Below are 17830 nucleotides of genomic sequence, written 5' to 3' on the forward strand. Positions count from 1 at the left end.
GTAATGGGCAACATGTTAAGTGATAATAACTTTGCCGGTTGCTTCTTTGTTATATTTCTCATCAGAAAGTGATCTTCCTGGAATTCGATGTTTTAGTTAATAATAGTTTGATAAAGAATATCTAAAGTATGCTAGATTAATTGCTCATTTGATGTTCTGTTCGTTTACATGTTATACCATCTATAGGATGCTTTTATTTTGTATTGAATTCTTGTATAGAAAAGTCATTAGTTAAAAAAAAAAATAAGTGGAGAGAGTAAACGTAAGAATTTAGTGTGATTACTTTTATTCAAAGCTTTTTATGTTTTCAATTTTAAATGCAAGTTGTGTTTAAATGCCACTTTAAAATGCCACATTTTGAATTATGATTATAAAAATTATTGCAAGCAGGCTAACACATCTGTCTCGTATCATCTGTAATCATTTATCTTTCTACATGCACCAGTTCGAAATGTATCGCTTAGTCAGTAACTGAAAAAAAAGTACAAATCTGTGTTTCATTAATGGTTTACATGATTTCCTTAAAACAGTGCTACTTATATCTAATGTCTTATAAGATAAAATCCTAATAAATATTGGGAAAGTTTAAAATGCAATAAGTTATTTTTTTATTCTGTTAATTACAATGCTATTCGACGTATTATATATAATAGCTTTACTATGGTTTATTTTGTAATTCAATTTTCAAAATTTGGTTTTCAATATTTATGAACGATAATTTGTATTTTCTTTCAAATGTACATCGTAGAATTGATGCAATTCGTAAGAAGGATGTACAATAATCATACCTTGTGAAAGCTCTCCAAAACTACCTGGACTGTCAGACCACCAAGTAACGTTGTCCCTGTGCATCATTTGTTAGGTTAGGAATGTATATCATCACTTCGAGAATGATAATTTCTTTGTTTCAAAATAAGGAAAGTTGGTATTGTTGACAATTGCACCAACTGGTTTACTCTTATAATAGATACTTTTAGGTATTGGAAATTGTTATCCATCTTACGCTTGCTTACAATTTACTCCTATCTAGTTGTTCTCATTCTATCTAGAGAAAATTATTGTTCTTTCGTCATTTAATTGCAATTTTATAAACAAAAGTTTATAAACAAAGAAAATTATTGTTCTTATGCTGAAACATTGATCATCGCTTAGTCTGACCTTTTTATCAAAAACATCATTCTGTTATGATGTTTACTTGAAAAAAAAGAAAGATTTTGATAAACTTTCCCTTTCTGTTATCATATCTCCCTTCAATATATTTTCTATTTTGAATGTTTCACTTCATTTAAGATAGTTCGGTGTATCTTTAATATATTTAATTAATTAGATATATGGCATAGTAGTCATACTTAAATGTATAATGGATAATTTATTCCTGTGTTATCGGTAATTGGAGTGATTCTTCATTAACTATTAGCCTTTATCATACGAATATATTGATAACAGCATGTAATACAAGTAATTAAAAATACATTTAAATCTTGAACGAGCAATAACAACAGCAGCAGCAGCAGCAGCAGCAGCAGCTGTGTATTCGCCATTCTATTTCTGATCACATAGCATTCTTATCACTGTTCTTCCAGATGTGTTGACTTGACATTTCTCTTAAACTGTTTGGTTATTTTAGAAGAGAAAGAAATATAATCGGTCACAACACATTATACTTTATTAGTTTCATTTTTCTTTCAGGATGGTAATTAACAAAGATATGTTTGAGGCTACACAATGCTCTACTGACAACACGTGCTGTTTAACATCACTATCCAAAAGCAGTTTTCGAAGTCGTAAAGGTTATCTGTCAAATATTGTTGTGATTGAAGTTAACAAGGAGAATTTGAGCATTACATGGCCTTATCTTTTGCTTTCAATTCGGAATGCATCATTTATATCGCTTGATTTGGTATGCCATTTGATATTTTTTCATTTATTGCTACAGGCAAATATTTAATACTTTTTCAAGTATTTTTTTGAGATTTACATAAATAAATTGATAGTCAGTTTTCCAATTTGATTTTTTTTTTTTAGATTAATGTATTAATTTTGATGAATATAATATAAAAAATATTCAATCCTCTCGACGATAGTAATGAAGAAATAATAATAGTATTAGTAGTAATGAGGGTAATAGTGATGAGATTTCTGATGAAATCGATAAAGTTATCAATTTTTCTCGAAATTTCTTGGGGATTAGAAGCTAATGGTTTGTTTCAATCATATATTATGATTTTTATGAATTCGGATGTGGCGATATACTATCCAAAGTTTGTATATTACTGTTATTTGTATATCTGGTATATTACTTTTTGTCAATTTTTTCTTTAGGAACTTAGTGGTTTGGGAATACAAAAAGGTTGGTTAGCGAAATCATTCGAAGAGCGGTACAATGTTATTCGACAAAGCGCACAGAGCCGTTCGGTGCTTTCTGTTGGTATTGCAACTTTTCAGTTAGTAAGTAGAAAAGAAACAGATGCAAAGAAGAAACTAAAATACAAATGTCAGGTTCGGACTTCTGTTGTCTTATCATATGTATTTTGACGTATGGAAATAATAACTGTTATTTGTTAGTTTCATTTTTAATTCCTTTTCAAGCTATCTCTTTTCTGTTGTCGTAATAGTAACAGTAGGAACGCTAGAGCATGCTGGAATATAAAAGTAATGTTTAACGTCAGTAAAAATTACATCGATGCAGTTAAACTGCGTAATTTCGAGCTGAGTTTAGTTAATTTCGTTTCAGGTTTTCAATATACTTACATTATGTACCGTACCGTTTATTGTTGAAGCAGATGGATTGCAGTTTTTATCGAAGCACAAATTCGATTTTAATCGATGGATCAATTTAGGCATTCCGTATGGCAATGATACTGAAAAGGTAAATAGATTTATAAGCAGTTTCTTCTTGTCTGGTTATCTCGTTTGGATACACAATGCTAATATATTTAATTCCTAATTGTGCTTTCAGTCGTATTTGAAAAAAAAAAAATTCTTGCTCATTTAACCAAAAGTATATAGTTTATTTCACAGATTAATTTAAATTGATGTCTTAGATTTTATTAGTAATGGAAAAGAATTTTGATCTATTAGAATAATGCACTAATTAGTCATATTAATATAATTGAATTTATTGACAATACAAAAATAATTTAATCATTCGTTATAAAATCTTTCAGGGAAATACAGTGAAGACATTATGGCATGAAGTATTATGCGCTGCTGTTCCGATCACACTGCATAATGGGCTTATCGATTTAGCATTTATTTATCAACACTTCTATAGTGCTTTACCGGAAACATTCAGTGAATTCGTCGTCAGTGTTTCCGATTGGTTTCTTTTATCGGAAGGCATTCCTGGTCTGTATGATTCGAAATACATCGCGGAATATATCACTCGATTTAAAGCATCTTTTTTAGAATATGTTTTCAGAAAATGGTACTTCTAAAACTATTTCAGAAAATGGTACTTTCTTACATAAAATAAAATCTCTTTGGTGTGGAATAAATGTAGGCCAGTTGCAGTCAACGCAGGTTTTACATAATCAGTCCGCTGTTACTTTTACATAAAAGTATTCTTGTAAGATTAGGCAAAAATAGTGGCTGCAAATATTTCAAAAATTTCAGTCAACGTGAAAATGCAATTGAACAAGCACGTAATCGGTTGTATGTAAGTATTGAATTCGATTTCGAATCTACAGAAACGCATTTGAAAAATACTGTTGATATAGTCGACTGTAAATTGCCCGATAATTTCGATGCGAGTGCTTCGACGGAATCCTACTTCATTACTGACGAACAAAAGAATTCACTTTGTAAGCGATATTCGGTGAGTTTTCCAATTCTCACATTCATTGGCGATTCTTTATTAAAAACAGTAGTAGTGATGTTATGCAGCTATACTAATTCATAATTCACTTTCATGTAATGGATATTATACATATATATGTGTAGGTTTATATTATATTTTTGAAACAATCAATGCCTGAGAGAGAATTAACTAATACTACATCCTGTTTAAATGAGCAAAATTAAGCTTCAATGAAACTTTTTTGATAAAAAATGTTATAAATTCCAACACAGTTGTTTTGTTGTGTCTTTAAAGTTTTATAATGTACTTATGGCAATGAAGATGTGGTAGCTTTAAGGGTTACTTCATTTTGAAAGTGTTCAGTTTTATTTCATTGCAGTGTTTTTATACATTTATTAACGATATGACGATAGACAAGATATTTTTTAGTCAGATAAAGTAGCACTAAAAAAAAGTATGAGGTAGATATGAATTAAATCAAGTTATAGTATATTTTGCAGAATTATGGGTTCTGTCGCGCCAAAGATTGTTCATTTATACATGACGTTGACATCTTATTGAGCTTAGAAGAGCAAAAGCAATCAAGGGTAAATTCTTATATTTAAGTCTTGAATTCTGTGCGGATTTTATTCCAATTTCCGACAGTAATTTAGAATTACAGTAGTTAACGTATATTAACTCAGGTTATTTCAAAAAGGTTGGTTCTGTTGAAGGTTAAGGTAAGATAAATTCCATTGCATAATGTTTCTTTTAGGTTCGTGAAAGGCGGAAAAGGAGATACGATTATGAGTCGAAACTTTCTGAGCCGGGTTATACTGATGGTCAGAAAGATAAGATCTTAGTTTCAACAGTTATTAACGAAAAAACTGTTGTGAAGCATGGCGAAACAAAGACATCAGCTAATCTAACTCAGACAACTAATTTACTGCAGTCAGTTACAGGTCATAATTATACTTATTTTAATTATTACATGGCATACTTTCTTCGCTTTCTCAAATTATTTCAAAATTTCTCTTTCTTTAAATTAATATTATTGGTTTATTTCTTGTTTAACACTACTTGCCTATTAACTTTAAGTAGTTGATCGATTACTCTCTGCTGTGAAATTTCGGAAGTTAATATTCATTATCATTATTGAGATACTCTCGTCATAACTTATTTCCTCATTCTTTTTATTCAACAACTTATCCCTCTTGAAGCTCACCCAAATTTGTTGGTTCGTAATCATCAATGAGGGTGTTGTGAAAATCCAAAAAAAGTCTTGAAGGATTTGTAACACTTTCTAAAGTTTAAGCTGAAAATTCTTATTTTAGGTTGCCATCGTGCTGGTGTGGACTCGTTTATGACTGGTTTTGCAGTAGTATTTATGCAGCGTATGAATCTTTTGCGAACAGGGAACTTCGATCCGAAATGTGGTAAGTTCCGGTTTTATACCTGTAGAAGATTCTGAAATTGTCTGATAATTAAGTAATGTTGCTTGGTTGTATAGATTCCATCTTTTTTTTCAGGGCTCTCAGTCAGTTTGATATTTTAAAATGCTGGTTCTATTCCAATCTGATTTTCCCGATAAATCTGGCTTTCTAATCAAAATCATGTTTCAGGCAATAAAATGGCTTTACCAGGTACAATGACACCATTGGTACTTCAAAAAAGTGATTATGTCAAAGCAGTAAATGATCATGTAGCAAAATGGACTGAAATTGAACGTGAACGAAACCGCAGAATAGAACTGCGAATTTAGTGATGAGACCTATCCTATTCATTTCATAGGATGCAAGTCATTATCGAACTTTCCATGATCTCGTTTCTCTTCGCATATATGTTTTAATGTTATTACTATGACATAGGTGTAGTCTACGGTCTTGAAATTCATTCAGTCTTGGTGCTACGCCCTTCTACATTTAGCAAGGGGAACTAAACGTTAACCCTTGACTGCCAATGTTCAATGAACGAGGTAGAAATTTAAGGATGGAATAAAGATGTTAATTTTTTCGCAAAGATTTAAGAATGGAAAAAAGTGCAGGTATAATAAAGACATTCTTTTTGTAGTGTATAGATAAACATGTCAAAAGAAATAATTCTACATTTTCAAACTCTGTATTGTTTATTTTTTACAACACACATTTAGATCTCAGTTGTGGATTTCGAACTCTATCTAATGTACAATGTCAAAATCGGTAGTGTTCTAAACTTTACAGCAACAAGAAATCGATCTGACTGGTACCTTCTATACTTTACCAAATGAAGGTGCAGACAATTAAAGCACTTATGTGATCCAGTTACTGCGGACAAAACTAGTCGATTTTAGATACTATATTTTTCATTTTTAAACAATCAAGACGATAGGATTTAGCTATTTTTTATTCTCAGTTATTCTACTGAAAAAGATAGGCATATTTCGAATGAGATGCGATATTAATTACGTATTTAGATTTTGTTGTGCAATATGATAGTATATAACAGAAATTAGAATTAACCGAAACATATATATTGCCAGCATTTAATATCACAGATGCAAAGGAATGTAATGCAAACGCAATTTACTCGAATTCTGGCATTCCGAGACAGCTTAATAATTTCTGCAAAGTCATTTCATATATTATTATCAAAAAATATTTCAAATTTGAAACTATCACGACATCACAATAAATATTTTTAGATCTGATTTTTTTTTCAATCTGACTATAAAATGCCATGACCAAACGGTAGTGCCAAACCATTTAACGAAAGCTTGACTGTTGGAAATTTTATCCAGCTTCAGAGAAAGTGAACACACTGAAGTAGATTGAACAAATGAACTTCTGTCGAAATTGCTGCATTCTTGTCCAACTTGTCACAAATGCAACACAAAGTTCCTTAGCGGAATTTCCAGGCATCATCTTTTCCAATATTTGCTCTACTCGAATCACCAAAATGATAGAGTGCAACAGTGTACGATGGAAGATTTTTAAAAGTTTTCTAGAAACCATTGAAGAAACTACGGAACAAGGCGCTTAGGTAAAAGAAGACAAACTCAATCTTGCATGTTGTTTAGACTAGCTGCTTTACATCCCAGATCATCAAAATGCGATCAGAACCAGCTGTAACAAGGCGACCCGTCGATTCTTGCAAATGCATGCACATAATACCTTGGCGTAACTCCGAAATGACCGCCAGCGAGGTAAGGCTAGAAATGACTTCTTTGAAAGATGCAAAGGATAAAAAGATGATTTCGAAAAAATCTAGTAGCCAACAGAGAGATTATCAGGAACAGCTGAAGAGCTAGCATAGTTATTTTATGACAAGCTCCAATGCTCACAATTCCAAATAAAAGCTTAATCAAACTTGGTAAACGATTAGATTGTATAATAAGGCTTGAGAATTAAAAGCTGAAACAGACAATCCAAATAATCGTCAAATCAACATATCTCATATCTTATCACACATAAGTTCCAACCAGAACTGTCAAACATTTCCATTCAATGAACTTACTCAAACTGGTCAGGGAATTGTTGCATTCGAGACTGGCAAGTGTTGCATATCCTAACCGGTAATTCATAACCCATTGGTGGGTACCTCGTTGTACTAGAACAGCATTTCGCACATACGGCATTACCACAAGTACGACAATGATGTTGACGTAAACCAACTACCTAAAACAAATTCATAAAACAAATTCAATGATTTGAAAAAACTCTACGAAACGCAAAATAGCCTATAGAAATACAAAATTAAACACATAAGTAATTACATAAAGAGCAATTTCAGAACCGTTAACGAATATGAAGGAAATTATTAGAGATAATATTTTGTGTCACCTTTTTATTCCACATTTCTCGAAAGTTCCAAAAGAATGGCGAGTCGCAGAGTTGACAACTATCACTCGTTTTCCATCCTGGTGTTTCCACGCGTTTAGCCGTCATATCCCAACAAACTAAACTTCCATCTTCATCTGCCGAAAAAAGCCTCTTCTTATGCTGTGCATATCGTAGACATGTCAGTCTGCTATTGTGGGCGCTAAAATTCAGATAAACGATAAACTTAATCAAATCCAATTGCTTACAGTTTTCTATAAAATTTAATGATTCTTAGTGAACAATAAAACATTAAATAACAATAAGTGAACCATTTCTGTTATGAACATAATCGCCGAGAATGAAATGAGTCGTTTCGGACAAAAATGGAAATATTGTTTCATGCGCATATACATCAACCTCTATTGTCAAAAGTTTGCCTAACTGTTAGAGGATACATACCGAACTCTCAATCAATATGGAAGTGTCGAGAAACCTACTTTAATTCAAATGCTTGTCCTTTCTTCCCACCAATATCCCACATAATAACAAGATTATCGGCTCCTGCTGAAAACAGTAATTGACGTTCTGAATCCCAGGCCAGCGAGGTTATGGCATCTAAAAACAAAATGGATATAAGTAACTGGAAAATACTTTTCTAAGCGGAAAATAACAAAAGAACTATATCAAAAGAGACACGGATTATTATCTCCAATACGTCGAGTATTTCCAATCGCGTACGTTCCAATAATTCCAGAAAAAGTTTGCGCTGTCAACCAACAACCATTTCAATTAACACATCAAAGCGAACATTAACTTAAACGTTATCTTTGAACGACATTAATGCCTTCCTTACTTCTTTAAATTTTCCATAAAAGTGAAATATGGGAGAATATGTGGAACACATCGTTATGCTTCGCTATTTTTTTCGTTACATTCACGTTTTATCAAGCATTATACATGCATGTCGTTAGCACAGCTTCTAACTTATGTAACGAACTTGTATGTGCAGAAAGAGTGGTAACGATATTTGCTTCCGAACCATTTAAACGTAAGAGAATAATACTACCACAAGAATCGCCTAAAAAAAGAAATTTCGATGCCACATCGAATTCCAATGTTGTAAAACCTGATTCGCCTGCATAGAATCCTGTAATAAATAATCATTAACACTAACAGACGATTTATCTAATGATAATTCAGGAGATTAATGTTCGCCTGACTAAAACTGCAGATAACATAGATCCTAAAGTTTACGAACTTCGAGGCTGATAAACAAAAAATCTAATAATCACGAAATAGGTTCCCAAATCTGATTAATGAAAGAAAATTTTTGTACTTTTGTTGTACTGCTTAAGATATAAGCAATACGAGATAATATGAATCCTTGACTATACAATTATAAAATAAATTTAGAGAGAAAAGTTGTTCAGTTGGCTTATAAAACGGATAAATAACACTTGTCTTTCAGCTTAGGAAAATCAGAACTAAGATCAAACAACGAAACTCTTCAATTCTGATCTCTTTAATACTGTTTAGGCATAATCATAGCTTTTCGAGTTTTTCATGTTCTCAAACATCATTAAATAGACTTTTGATGAATAACATATCCTAAACTTCATTGCTCATGGATCAGAGATTATTTCTATTTTTTCAGGTTCATGACTTACAGTAATATAATGTTCTAATAGGCTGTGTTTGATGTATAAACATTTGTAAATGTTCTGAATAATTCCATAAATTTGCATAACGATAATTTTGAAGCTGACCCATTTTTACAGACGTTTCTGAACAATGCCAAACCGTCGTTTTATCTTTGCTACAACTGAAAATTAGTTCAGCTTCCGGTGAATAAAGTACAGCTGAAACTATACTCAGATGTGCCATCCAGTGGCGCTGTTCCGACAAACTGTTCATATCTTCCGCTATTCTATACTCATAAACACTACCGTTGATGAGACCAATAAATAACCTGCAAGAAAGAAAATTATTCAAAATGCAAAGGTAGTTCTTATTGGAAATAATTTTATATAATGAAAGCTGTTAATTATTCCAGCCCTCCTTAATTTAATAATCTACCACATTCTAGAATTCTTTCACTGTACCACCATTTAATTCCATAAAAACATCACAGTTCTACATTTTACTTTCTTGTCTTTCTTTCACTTTTTTTGCTGAAATATTATTTCAAACCACAAAAAAAAAGTGATACCTTAACTTATCTTCATCGAAATACATGGAATTGGGTGAAAATGGTAGATAATGATAGATAGAGGGCCAAAATTGTTCATTATCACGTTTCAGATAGATACGCAACGATCGATCATCACTGATTGTCAGCACTCCTTCTTCAGTACTTAATAAATGTACGCCATTTACACGTGATATCTGTCCTTCGATTTTATGCAACAGCACTAAAGTTACTTCAACAAATGAAAACCACAGTTTTTTTTTAATCAAAAAATAACCTTGATTAAAGAAAAGCTGCTAAATGTTACATGTTTCGAAATAATCCAATTTTACTGCAAATAGCATAATGAATTATGTATAACACATACGTTTTTTATTTCATTTTTATTCTTTTTTTTTTTTTTCGAAAATTTAAATAATTAAAAAATGGACCAACCTGGCTTTCCAGTACCCAAGCTACATCGAGTCAAAGTGCTTGGCCTCGCATTTATCACTGCAGCCATGTATTGTTTTCAATAAAACTGGTTAATACCAGAATTCTGAAACAAGGAAACATGATAATTTTGAATAACGATAATCAGAGGACAATTTCCAATATTAATTTCTGTAACAATCGTTTGAAAGATATCATATTTTTCAAGATGAAATTATGCAGAAATTTCGCAAAAAATATCCTTTTCCACTCGGTATGATTATATATTGATTCATTTTGATTTACATTTCTTATTTATCTCCCTTACAAATACTTCATTATTACTTTACTATAAAGTAGCTTTTGAAGTGATGATTGACTGATGGCATACGTATATTTTTAGCCTTTTCATACTGCACTTTGCACAAAAATTCAATCAATTAAATTCCATTTATTTTCTCACATCATAACATATGATCTCATAATCTACTATGAATATATTAATTCTATATCATCTAAATATTATGATTTGGCTAATAAAAATCCCATAATGATTTCTTCATAAACTAACAATCACTTAGATATTTTGGTTATACAACGTACGTGAACGTCACACGCATGCATTCATGCTAACATACTTACTGCTAACGTTCTCGTAACTAACGTGCTTCCTGCTAACGTTTTCGTAAGTAACGTGCTTACTGATAACGTTCACATAACTAACGTGCTTCCTGCTAACGTTTTCTTAAGTAACGTGCTTACTGATAACGTTCACATAACTAACGTGCTTACTTATAACTCCCTCTTCATCAAACTAACAAATATTTGCCAGTCATCAAAACTCGAGACGAATTTTTGTGCTGTAACATGCAACTTCTACAAGAATTTTTCAAATTTTTAATTTGGAATTAGAAAGAGCGTCAAATTTGATATATAATTGTGATATGTATGAGATGTGATATGATTAATTGATTTGACATTAATCAAGTATTTTCATGTAATCATTTAATTAACTATGGTTTTAATTAGCCAAATGAAGTGGTTTAATTGTTTAACTAGTTGAGTACTTTATCACATAACAGCGCTACGATTGTTTTTCAAATTGAACTGCTTAAGTGGAAATGAATGGAGTTAAACTTGCAAGAGAGACTGCTATGAAGAATGATTAGAAAATTGAGATATTCAAGTATGAAAAAGAGAGTAAATAAATGAGTGAAAATAAAAGAGAAGATTGGAATAACAGTGATAATGTTAGATTAGAAGAGGAAAAAAGTAGGAAGACAAAGACTACAATATCTTTTTTTCTTGTTTAGCTCCTAAAACATTTTAGTAACAATCTCAGTATGCGTAGTGTTTCAGGATTAGTAAAATGTTGTCTGAAATATGTCAATGCTTTAGGTTTGAAGAGTGAAAGATTGGGAAATCCCGAATGAAAATAATTTACATTTGTGGCAAACATTAGTGCACTTATCAATTCTGGCTTAATGTCGAGAATGATCGAAATCAGGTATAAATTGTCAACAATTTCTCATATTAAATTAGATTCATATAAATGAACAATGGTCCATTTTCAGGATGGGACTATAAGGGATGTTGACAGTATGTCAATAAGTGTAGGACATTAATGGTATCTGGAAAAAATGGACTTCTTTAGTGACGACAATACTCATTAGATTTTCGAACTGAAATCAAAAAAGAACCAAGCGACTTTTAGGGACTGTTTCAAAGAGTGATCAGAAGTAAAGCATATATTATCATTCGCAATGACTCTTCCAAAATTCAATATTATTGTGTATTATGACGTTGAATTTTTTCAAAAAATCCAGGAACTCTCCGTGGAGCATGATATCGCGTTTGAAATGGAAGAAGTAGCCATGTTGTCACGTTGAACGACGGCAACAAATGATTTTGTCGGTAAATGGGATGCATGAATTAGAATCATTCTTAATTATAGCCATGCAACGTATTCGCATAGCACGTGTAATAAGAAAACATATTTGTTTAGTGGTAAATTTCTTTAATTACTTAAAAGATTATTTATTGAAAAAAAAAAAAAAAAAAAAAAAAAAAAAACCAAATCTTAGGCATGATATGTTATTGATTTGATTATTATACGGAGAGATTAATTTAAAAAACCAAATAAGAGAAAGGAAGAATGATTAGATTTAGAATATAACCAATTGAAATGTGATAAGATGTTCAGCAATACCTGAAATAAATATCGGAAATAATTTAATGATATATTTCTTTAATTGTTTAATGGATAATTATAATTTTTTAATGCTTGTATTTATCAATTAAATGAAGTCACAAAAATCAGAAATCAGAAATTTTTATGACAACTCATTTATGCATGCAATACATAATATTGGATCAGAGAACGCAGGCAGAACCATTTAATGTCGTACAGAGTATTTCATGAACAAGAGACTTTAATATTAGCAGTCCTCAGTTTCTATTTTATGCAAATGTTATATTCTCTTCGTTATCTCACTTTTTTTTCTTGATTTGAAAAAAAAAGATTGTCGCTTCTTTCCAAATACTATTTCAATTCAAATTGAAATTCTTTCTCAAAACAGTAAAACAACCGTGGTTGTACATTCAGATGCAATAATTAATTATTAAAGTTGAAATATTTCAAATCAGTGTCCGTGAAATCCTATTAGTGCACTTCCTCAATCACATAATAATTTCCAACTTCATGGTCTTATCTTTAATGATGTCTCGAATCAAGACCTGGTATTGCTTTCCGGAACCTGACTTCTTGAATCTGTTGTGAGTGACATGTTAATTAGGATGTTTCGTGTCTTCATCAATGAGCCAAATCACACTCATTTCCGATCTTAATAGTAGTTTGACGGTACCGTGGTGTAAAGTTATTCAGAAATAGCACCATGAACGTTACTTTTGCATTATTTTTACAACTCGAAGTTGTATATATTGGATTATTGAAGATACTATTTGTTTCGATCATAGGCGCAGTTTCATTAATTTATGTATGTCAATCGGCTGCAGAAACGCTTATCGATGGTAAAAATATGAAAGGATTAAGCATACTAAACCTTACCATCCTCTGTTCGATAAGAGAAATTCTAACAGATAAGAGCGGGGCGGAATTTCATTTAAATTAATTTTTAAATAAAAGAGAAGAGTGATTGAAAATTAGTTCCATGTTTTCGATCTGGTCAGTACAACTTCATTATTTCCTGGCTGTAGATTTATACAATGAGTGATCCTTGCAAATTACCGTTAAATTTGATTTGCTTTTTTCACTTTCTGATACGATCAGTAGTAGCGCAACCAAAGTTCTTCTTTATCGCATTACTGTCACAGCGGGTATGGACATTAGAAGAGCCAACACTGGTAATTATATCCTTTTGTCTTTTTTGTTTTGATAAATCTAAACACTAGCTTATCACTACTGGCTTATCTCACGATTCTAGATGGTGTACCGCTTGACAGGTGACAGATGATAAAATGCCACGTCGTCTGCATCGCCAATTGTGGTATTTAACTTTCCAGAGGGACTTAGCTAAATCTATGTAAAAACTTTTTGTATTAGTTTCTACTATCCATCCTGCAACGTTTGGCGTCAAAATACTTGACAGTGCTTTTTACGTCATTTGAGTTAGTTGTAAACAAAAAGTTTGTTGAAACATAAATTTTACAATCAAAAAAAAAATATAAATTTCGAACTATCTTTTTCTGCCACATACTTATATTGTCGTTCAATTCCAGGAATGCTTTACGGACGGCCTGCGATTATATTTCGAACCGGAAAAGCCATTTCGTGGACATATTTATGTGAAGGGATACTTTATGCATGAGAAGTGTCACTTAGATTTCACACGGAATCCCATTGTCAGCCCATTTCACTTTAGTATTTTATACAAAAGCGCTTGCATTCAGAAATGCGAAATGCAGGTAGTATTCATTTTAATCAATATAATATTAGGAAAAGAATAATACGAATTCTATTTTTAAATATTCGGTGAAGTACTTATGAACAAAAGGAAACTTTGAATAGTCTAAAATATAAACCGGAAGTAATCCTAACAACCAACTTGCATAAATATATTGCAGAAAGAACCACCAGGCATCAACTATAACATTATTATCATTGTTCAACATCACTATTTATTTCTAACGCAAGCTGATAAAGCGTTTAGTGTCAATTGCTTCTATGAAACTGGCTACGACAGTTTATCTAAAAACATAGAAGTCAACGGGTAATGTAATGCAATTTCAAGCAGGAAAGGTCCCATAATTTCCAGTGTCATCAAAATATCTTATTGATAGCATTTATTAAGTTCAAAAAATAAAAGTAATATTGATTACAAAACTTTAAAATCTTTACATCTGTTGCCAATCAGTTTAGCCCGCCATTAAAATAGGGTTAAAGCAATTGTGTTAATTAAACCTCCACTTTTAATCAGTGGCTTAGCGACGACAGATCTGAAAAACGAAATCGTTACTAATTGTGTCTATGAGATTCTGATGGATTCGGTAGATGGCCAACCGGTAAAGTATGCAAATATTGGCGATCAACTGGTCCATAAGTGGAGTTGCGCATCGGGTGACGAATTTGAACCAAAATTGAAAATTTTCAGATTAATTTATACATTTCTTGTTACAATTTTATCTAAAGTTGAAAAATGATAATTTTCCAGAGGAGTACGGTATGTTCATTCATTCATGCTTTGTTCACACACCTGATAATGGTACTTTCCAGTTTGTCGATGATCAAGGGTAAGATGATTTATTACTTGGATGCAGAGTCTGGCTTTGTCTCACAGACTCGTATTGCACTTGAAAAGTTAGCCGACCTATTTTATTCTTTTTCTAGTGAAAGCTCACACATATTTCAATTGCTGAGATATGAAAAATTGCTTACTTATCAGCAATTTCTCACTTTTATGTTCTATCAATAAATATCGGTGACGAAATTCGATTAACAAATAATATTTGCAGCTGTATCACAGATCAGACATTAATGGGTCCATTGATCTATAGTGATAATCTCACAGTGGCGCATTCTGTGGTACCAGCGTTCAAATTTGCCGATCAACTTATCATTCAGTTTCAGTGCAAAGTGACATTATGTGCTAAAGCAGAAAATGGCTGTGAAGACATTTCGGTACTTAATTTTTTGTTCTCAAAAACTGATTTAAACATTTTTCCTTTTTCGTAATCAATCTATTAAATTTTAATTGTAGTGAATTTATTTTCACAGCCACGTAGAATATCTATTTTCTGAAAACATTACTTATTGTGATTTGTTGTTCTAGAAAGTTTCAAGGAAAGAGGGATCCTACAGTTTTTACATAAAAGTACAACTATTGATTGATTCATAAATCAAAGTAAAAGATTTATGATCAAGCAGTAAATAAATATTGAACTTATTTTTACTTCTTTTCAGCCACCTAACTGTGAAATTATTTTGACTTCAACTTTGACTTCAATTCCAACTTCGACCTCAATTTCAACTTCGATTTCCATTTCAACTTCGACTTCGATTTCAACTTCGACTTCGATTCCAACTTCAACTTCGATTTCAATGTTGACCTCGACAACTGAATTTCCTATACTACGTAAGATTTTACTGTCTCCATTACTGATGTCTCGGGGCATTGAACGATCACCGTGCAGAGGTACGGAATGGAATAAGCCAATCATTGCTAGTTACTAGATCGGGTTATAATTTTATGTTTTGATAATATGAATGCTAAGTGTTTCTAAACTAGTTTATTAAGATTTACGGGAGTTTCTGATTCTTAGTTAGTCAGAAAAAATTAGAAAATGACTTTTAATAAGGACTAAATATTATTAGTTTATTTCTTTTAACAAGACTATTGCCAACTACTGTTTTCGCCGCAGAGAATACCGATCGCGCAATTTGTAACGATGATCTTAGTGCAAGTAAACCGAACTGTTCTGCAGCATTGGACATGCAGTCTATGAGTTACAGACGAAAGCGTTTCCTGAATGAATCTCGAATGAAAATAAATTCAGTTTCTCTCACTAAAGCAAATTCCACCAATGCCAACCATTTTACATTCGATGTTCATGCTGATCAGGTTTTGAAATTTTCATATCATCTGGCTTCATTGTTTCAGAAGTTGAAAACATGAGAACATGAAAAAGGTAAGAGGTTGCTTTTATAATTCAGTTCTAGGCTGAAAAGGCTAAATGGCTAGGATCTTAGGTTTTTAAAATGCTTTAGAATTACCCAGCAAGATAAGAAATAAGAAAAGTCTTTAGTCTTTTATAGGCATGATAATAGGTCTTAAATAAGAACTTTAGTCGATCTGTTTTATATTTGTGTTATCTTGCATTACATACTACACCTGTGATGCTGATGCAATAATCAAAACTGGAAATCAAAATTAAAAATGTGTATAAATAATTTCAGTTGGTGATTTTTGAACGTAACGAAATAAATCAGACAGGATTACCCGAAGTACCACACGTATCATGCGAAGCGATACGCAATGGAATTCTTTTGCAAACCGCAGTTTTCATTCTGTTTGGAGGACTCCTTCTAACTGCCATTTTTGTGCAGAAAATTTACTACAGTAAATGTATAACCAAAAGTTTCGTTCCAACTTCCGAAAAGTATCTTCAACGATGGCTAATTTGAAGAGGTGCTCTGATGTAAAGTCAGATTTGAAAATGTTGTAAGATACCTCAATATTTTCTTTGTTATAGATCTTCTCAATATCATCTTAAAGCTTGTTTACCAAGGATTCACATTTTGATCTGATATTTGTTTATCAATTTCAATTCAATCTCCATTTTAATTTTCATCCAACAACCGTTTGATTATGAAGAATTTACATTAGATTATGAAGAAACCAATATTATCCATCTTTGATTATAAAGAAATAATCACTGATATATTCGAATAAGTCAGAGTAATAAATATCTTTTCACTTTACACATTACACAGTCCTTATATACATAACTTCATTAAAAAATCATTTCATTCATATTTTCTCGCCTCTATTAATTCTCGAGCAGCTACTTATAAACTTATATAACCTACAGTTATGTTACTTGTAATAAACCAAGAAAAATGCATAAATAGATTGAGTGTGGGTAATTCGTTACTTTGCTTTGTCAGTTTGAATTTTCCAAATGCCGCGACTTCAGTAATAGGATGCGGATTGCAGATGCGGTCATCTGAGAGCAGCTTGTATGTCCCTTACAAGGCTACGAGCTTTTACCTCCGATGCGGCTGTCGAGACTGAAGACTTCTTAATTGAGTACTCTTTAGATGTAAAACCATCTGAAATTGCATTTCATGCAAGCAATCATTTATCAAGCGCTCACCTTCTAATCGTAGCTGAGCTATTCTACATTGTTTAAAATTTACAATTTGCTTAGAATATAACAAAAAAAAAAAACGAATTTGAAAAAATTTCTAAATCAGTGTAAACATTAGCAAAATTAATTAATAAGGATTCAAAAAAAAAAAAAAAAAAACGATTTTTTTCTACATATTAAATGATAGTTTATTGATTTGCATCTAACAAAGTAAAATATGAATTAATAACAAAATTTGATTAAAATCATAATACTGTATTATTTGTATAGATACACTGTTCAATCGTCATTAAAATTGTAATTACAACTGCCCAAAAAACTAAATTACAA

General features: G+C 31.6%; 3 protein-coding genes across 5 annotated transcripts; 2 read left to right on the forward strand and 1 right to left on the reverse strand.

The window, feature by feature from the left end:
- Window positions 1-1690: 1690 nt before the first annotated feature.
- On the forward strand, window positions 1691-5540 carry Bma-parn-2 (the record flags this gene model as incomplete). 2 transcript variants are annotated; one of them, XM_001897802.1, is made up of 9 exons in its annotated part: window positions 1691-1900; window positions 2323-2499; window positions 2735-2869; window positions 3168-3427; window positions 3616-3817; window positions 4300-4386; window positions 4554-4740; window positions 5113-5214; window positions 5401-5540. In XM_001897802.1, the coding sequence occupies 9 exons, from the start codon at window positions 1691-1693 to the stop codon at window positions 5538-5540; spliced, it is 1500 nt and encodes a 499-aa protein (XP_001897837.1). The 2 variants fall into 2 exon arrangements, with proteins under 2 accessions (XP_001897837.1, XP_042935140.1); XM_043079206.1 differs by lacking the exon at window positions 4300-4386.
- Window positions 5541-6829: 1289 nt separating this feature from the next.
- Window positions 6830-10265, reverse strand: Bma-wdfy-2 (putative WD repeats containing protein D2013.2 in chromosome II, putative; the record flags this gene model as incomplete). Its single annotated transcript, XM_043079207.1, has 8 exons — window positions 6830-6965; window positions 7271-7431; window positions 7597-7795; window positions 8073-8190; window positions 8573-8722; window positions 9342-9544; window positions 9785-9986; window positions 10199-10265. The coding sequence occupies 8 exons, from the start codon at window positions 10263-10265 to the stop codon at window positions 6830-6832; spliced, it is 1236 nt and encodes a 411-aa protein (XP_042935141.1).
- A 3134-nt stretch (window positions 10266-13399) lies between these two features.
- On the forward strand, window positions 13400-16814 carry Bma-cutl-12.2 (the record flags this gene model as incomplete). Of its 2 annotated transcripts, none has more annotated exons than XM_043079208.1 (9): window positions 13400-13537; window positions 13913-14098; window positions 14258-14403; window positions 14611-14750; window positions 14845-14923; window positions 15146-15311; window positions 15594-15765; window positions 16052-16251; window positions 16587-16814. In XM_043079208.1, the coding sequence occupies 9 exons, from the start codon at window positions 13400-13402 to the stop codon at window positions 16812-16814; spliced, it is 1455 nt and encodes a 484-aa protein (XP_042935142.1). The 2 variants fall into 2 exon arrangements, with proteins under 2 accessions (XP_042935142.1, XP_042935143.1); XM_043079209.1 differs by having other exon boundaries at window positions 16115-16251.
- Between the last annotated feature and the right edge of the window lie 1016 nt (window positions 16815-17830).

The sequence above is a fragment of the Brugia malayi genome (assembly GCF_000002995.4).
Source record: "Brugia malayi strain FR3 genome assembly, contig: Bm_v4_Chr2_contig_001, whole genome shotgun sequence".
Classification (NCBI taxonomy): Eukaryota; Metazoa; Nematoda; class Chromadorea; order Rhabditida; family Onchocercidae; genus Brugia; species Brugia malayi.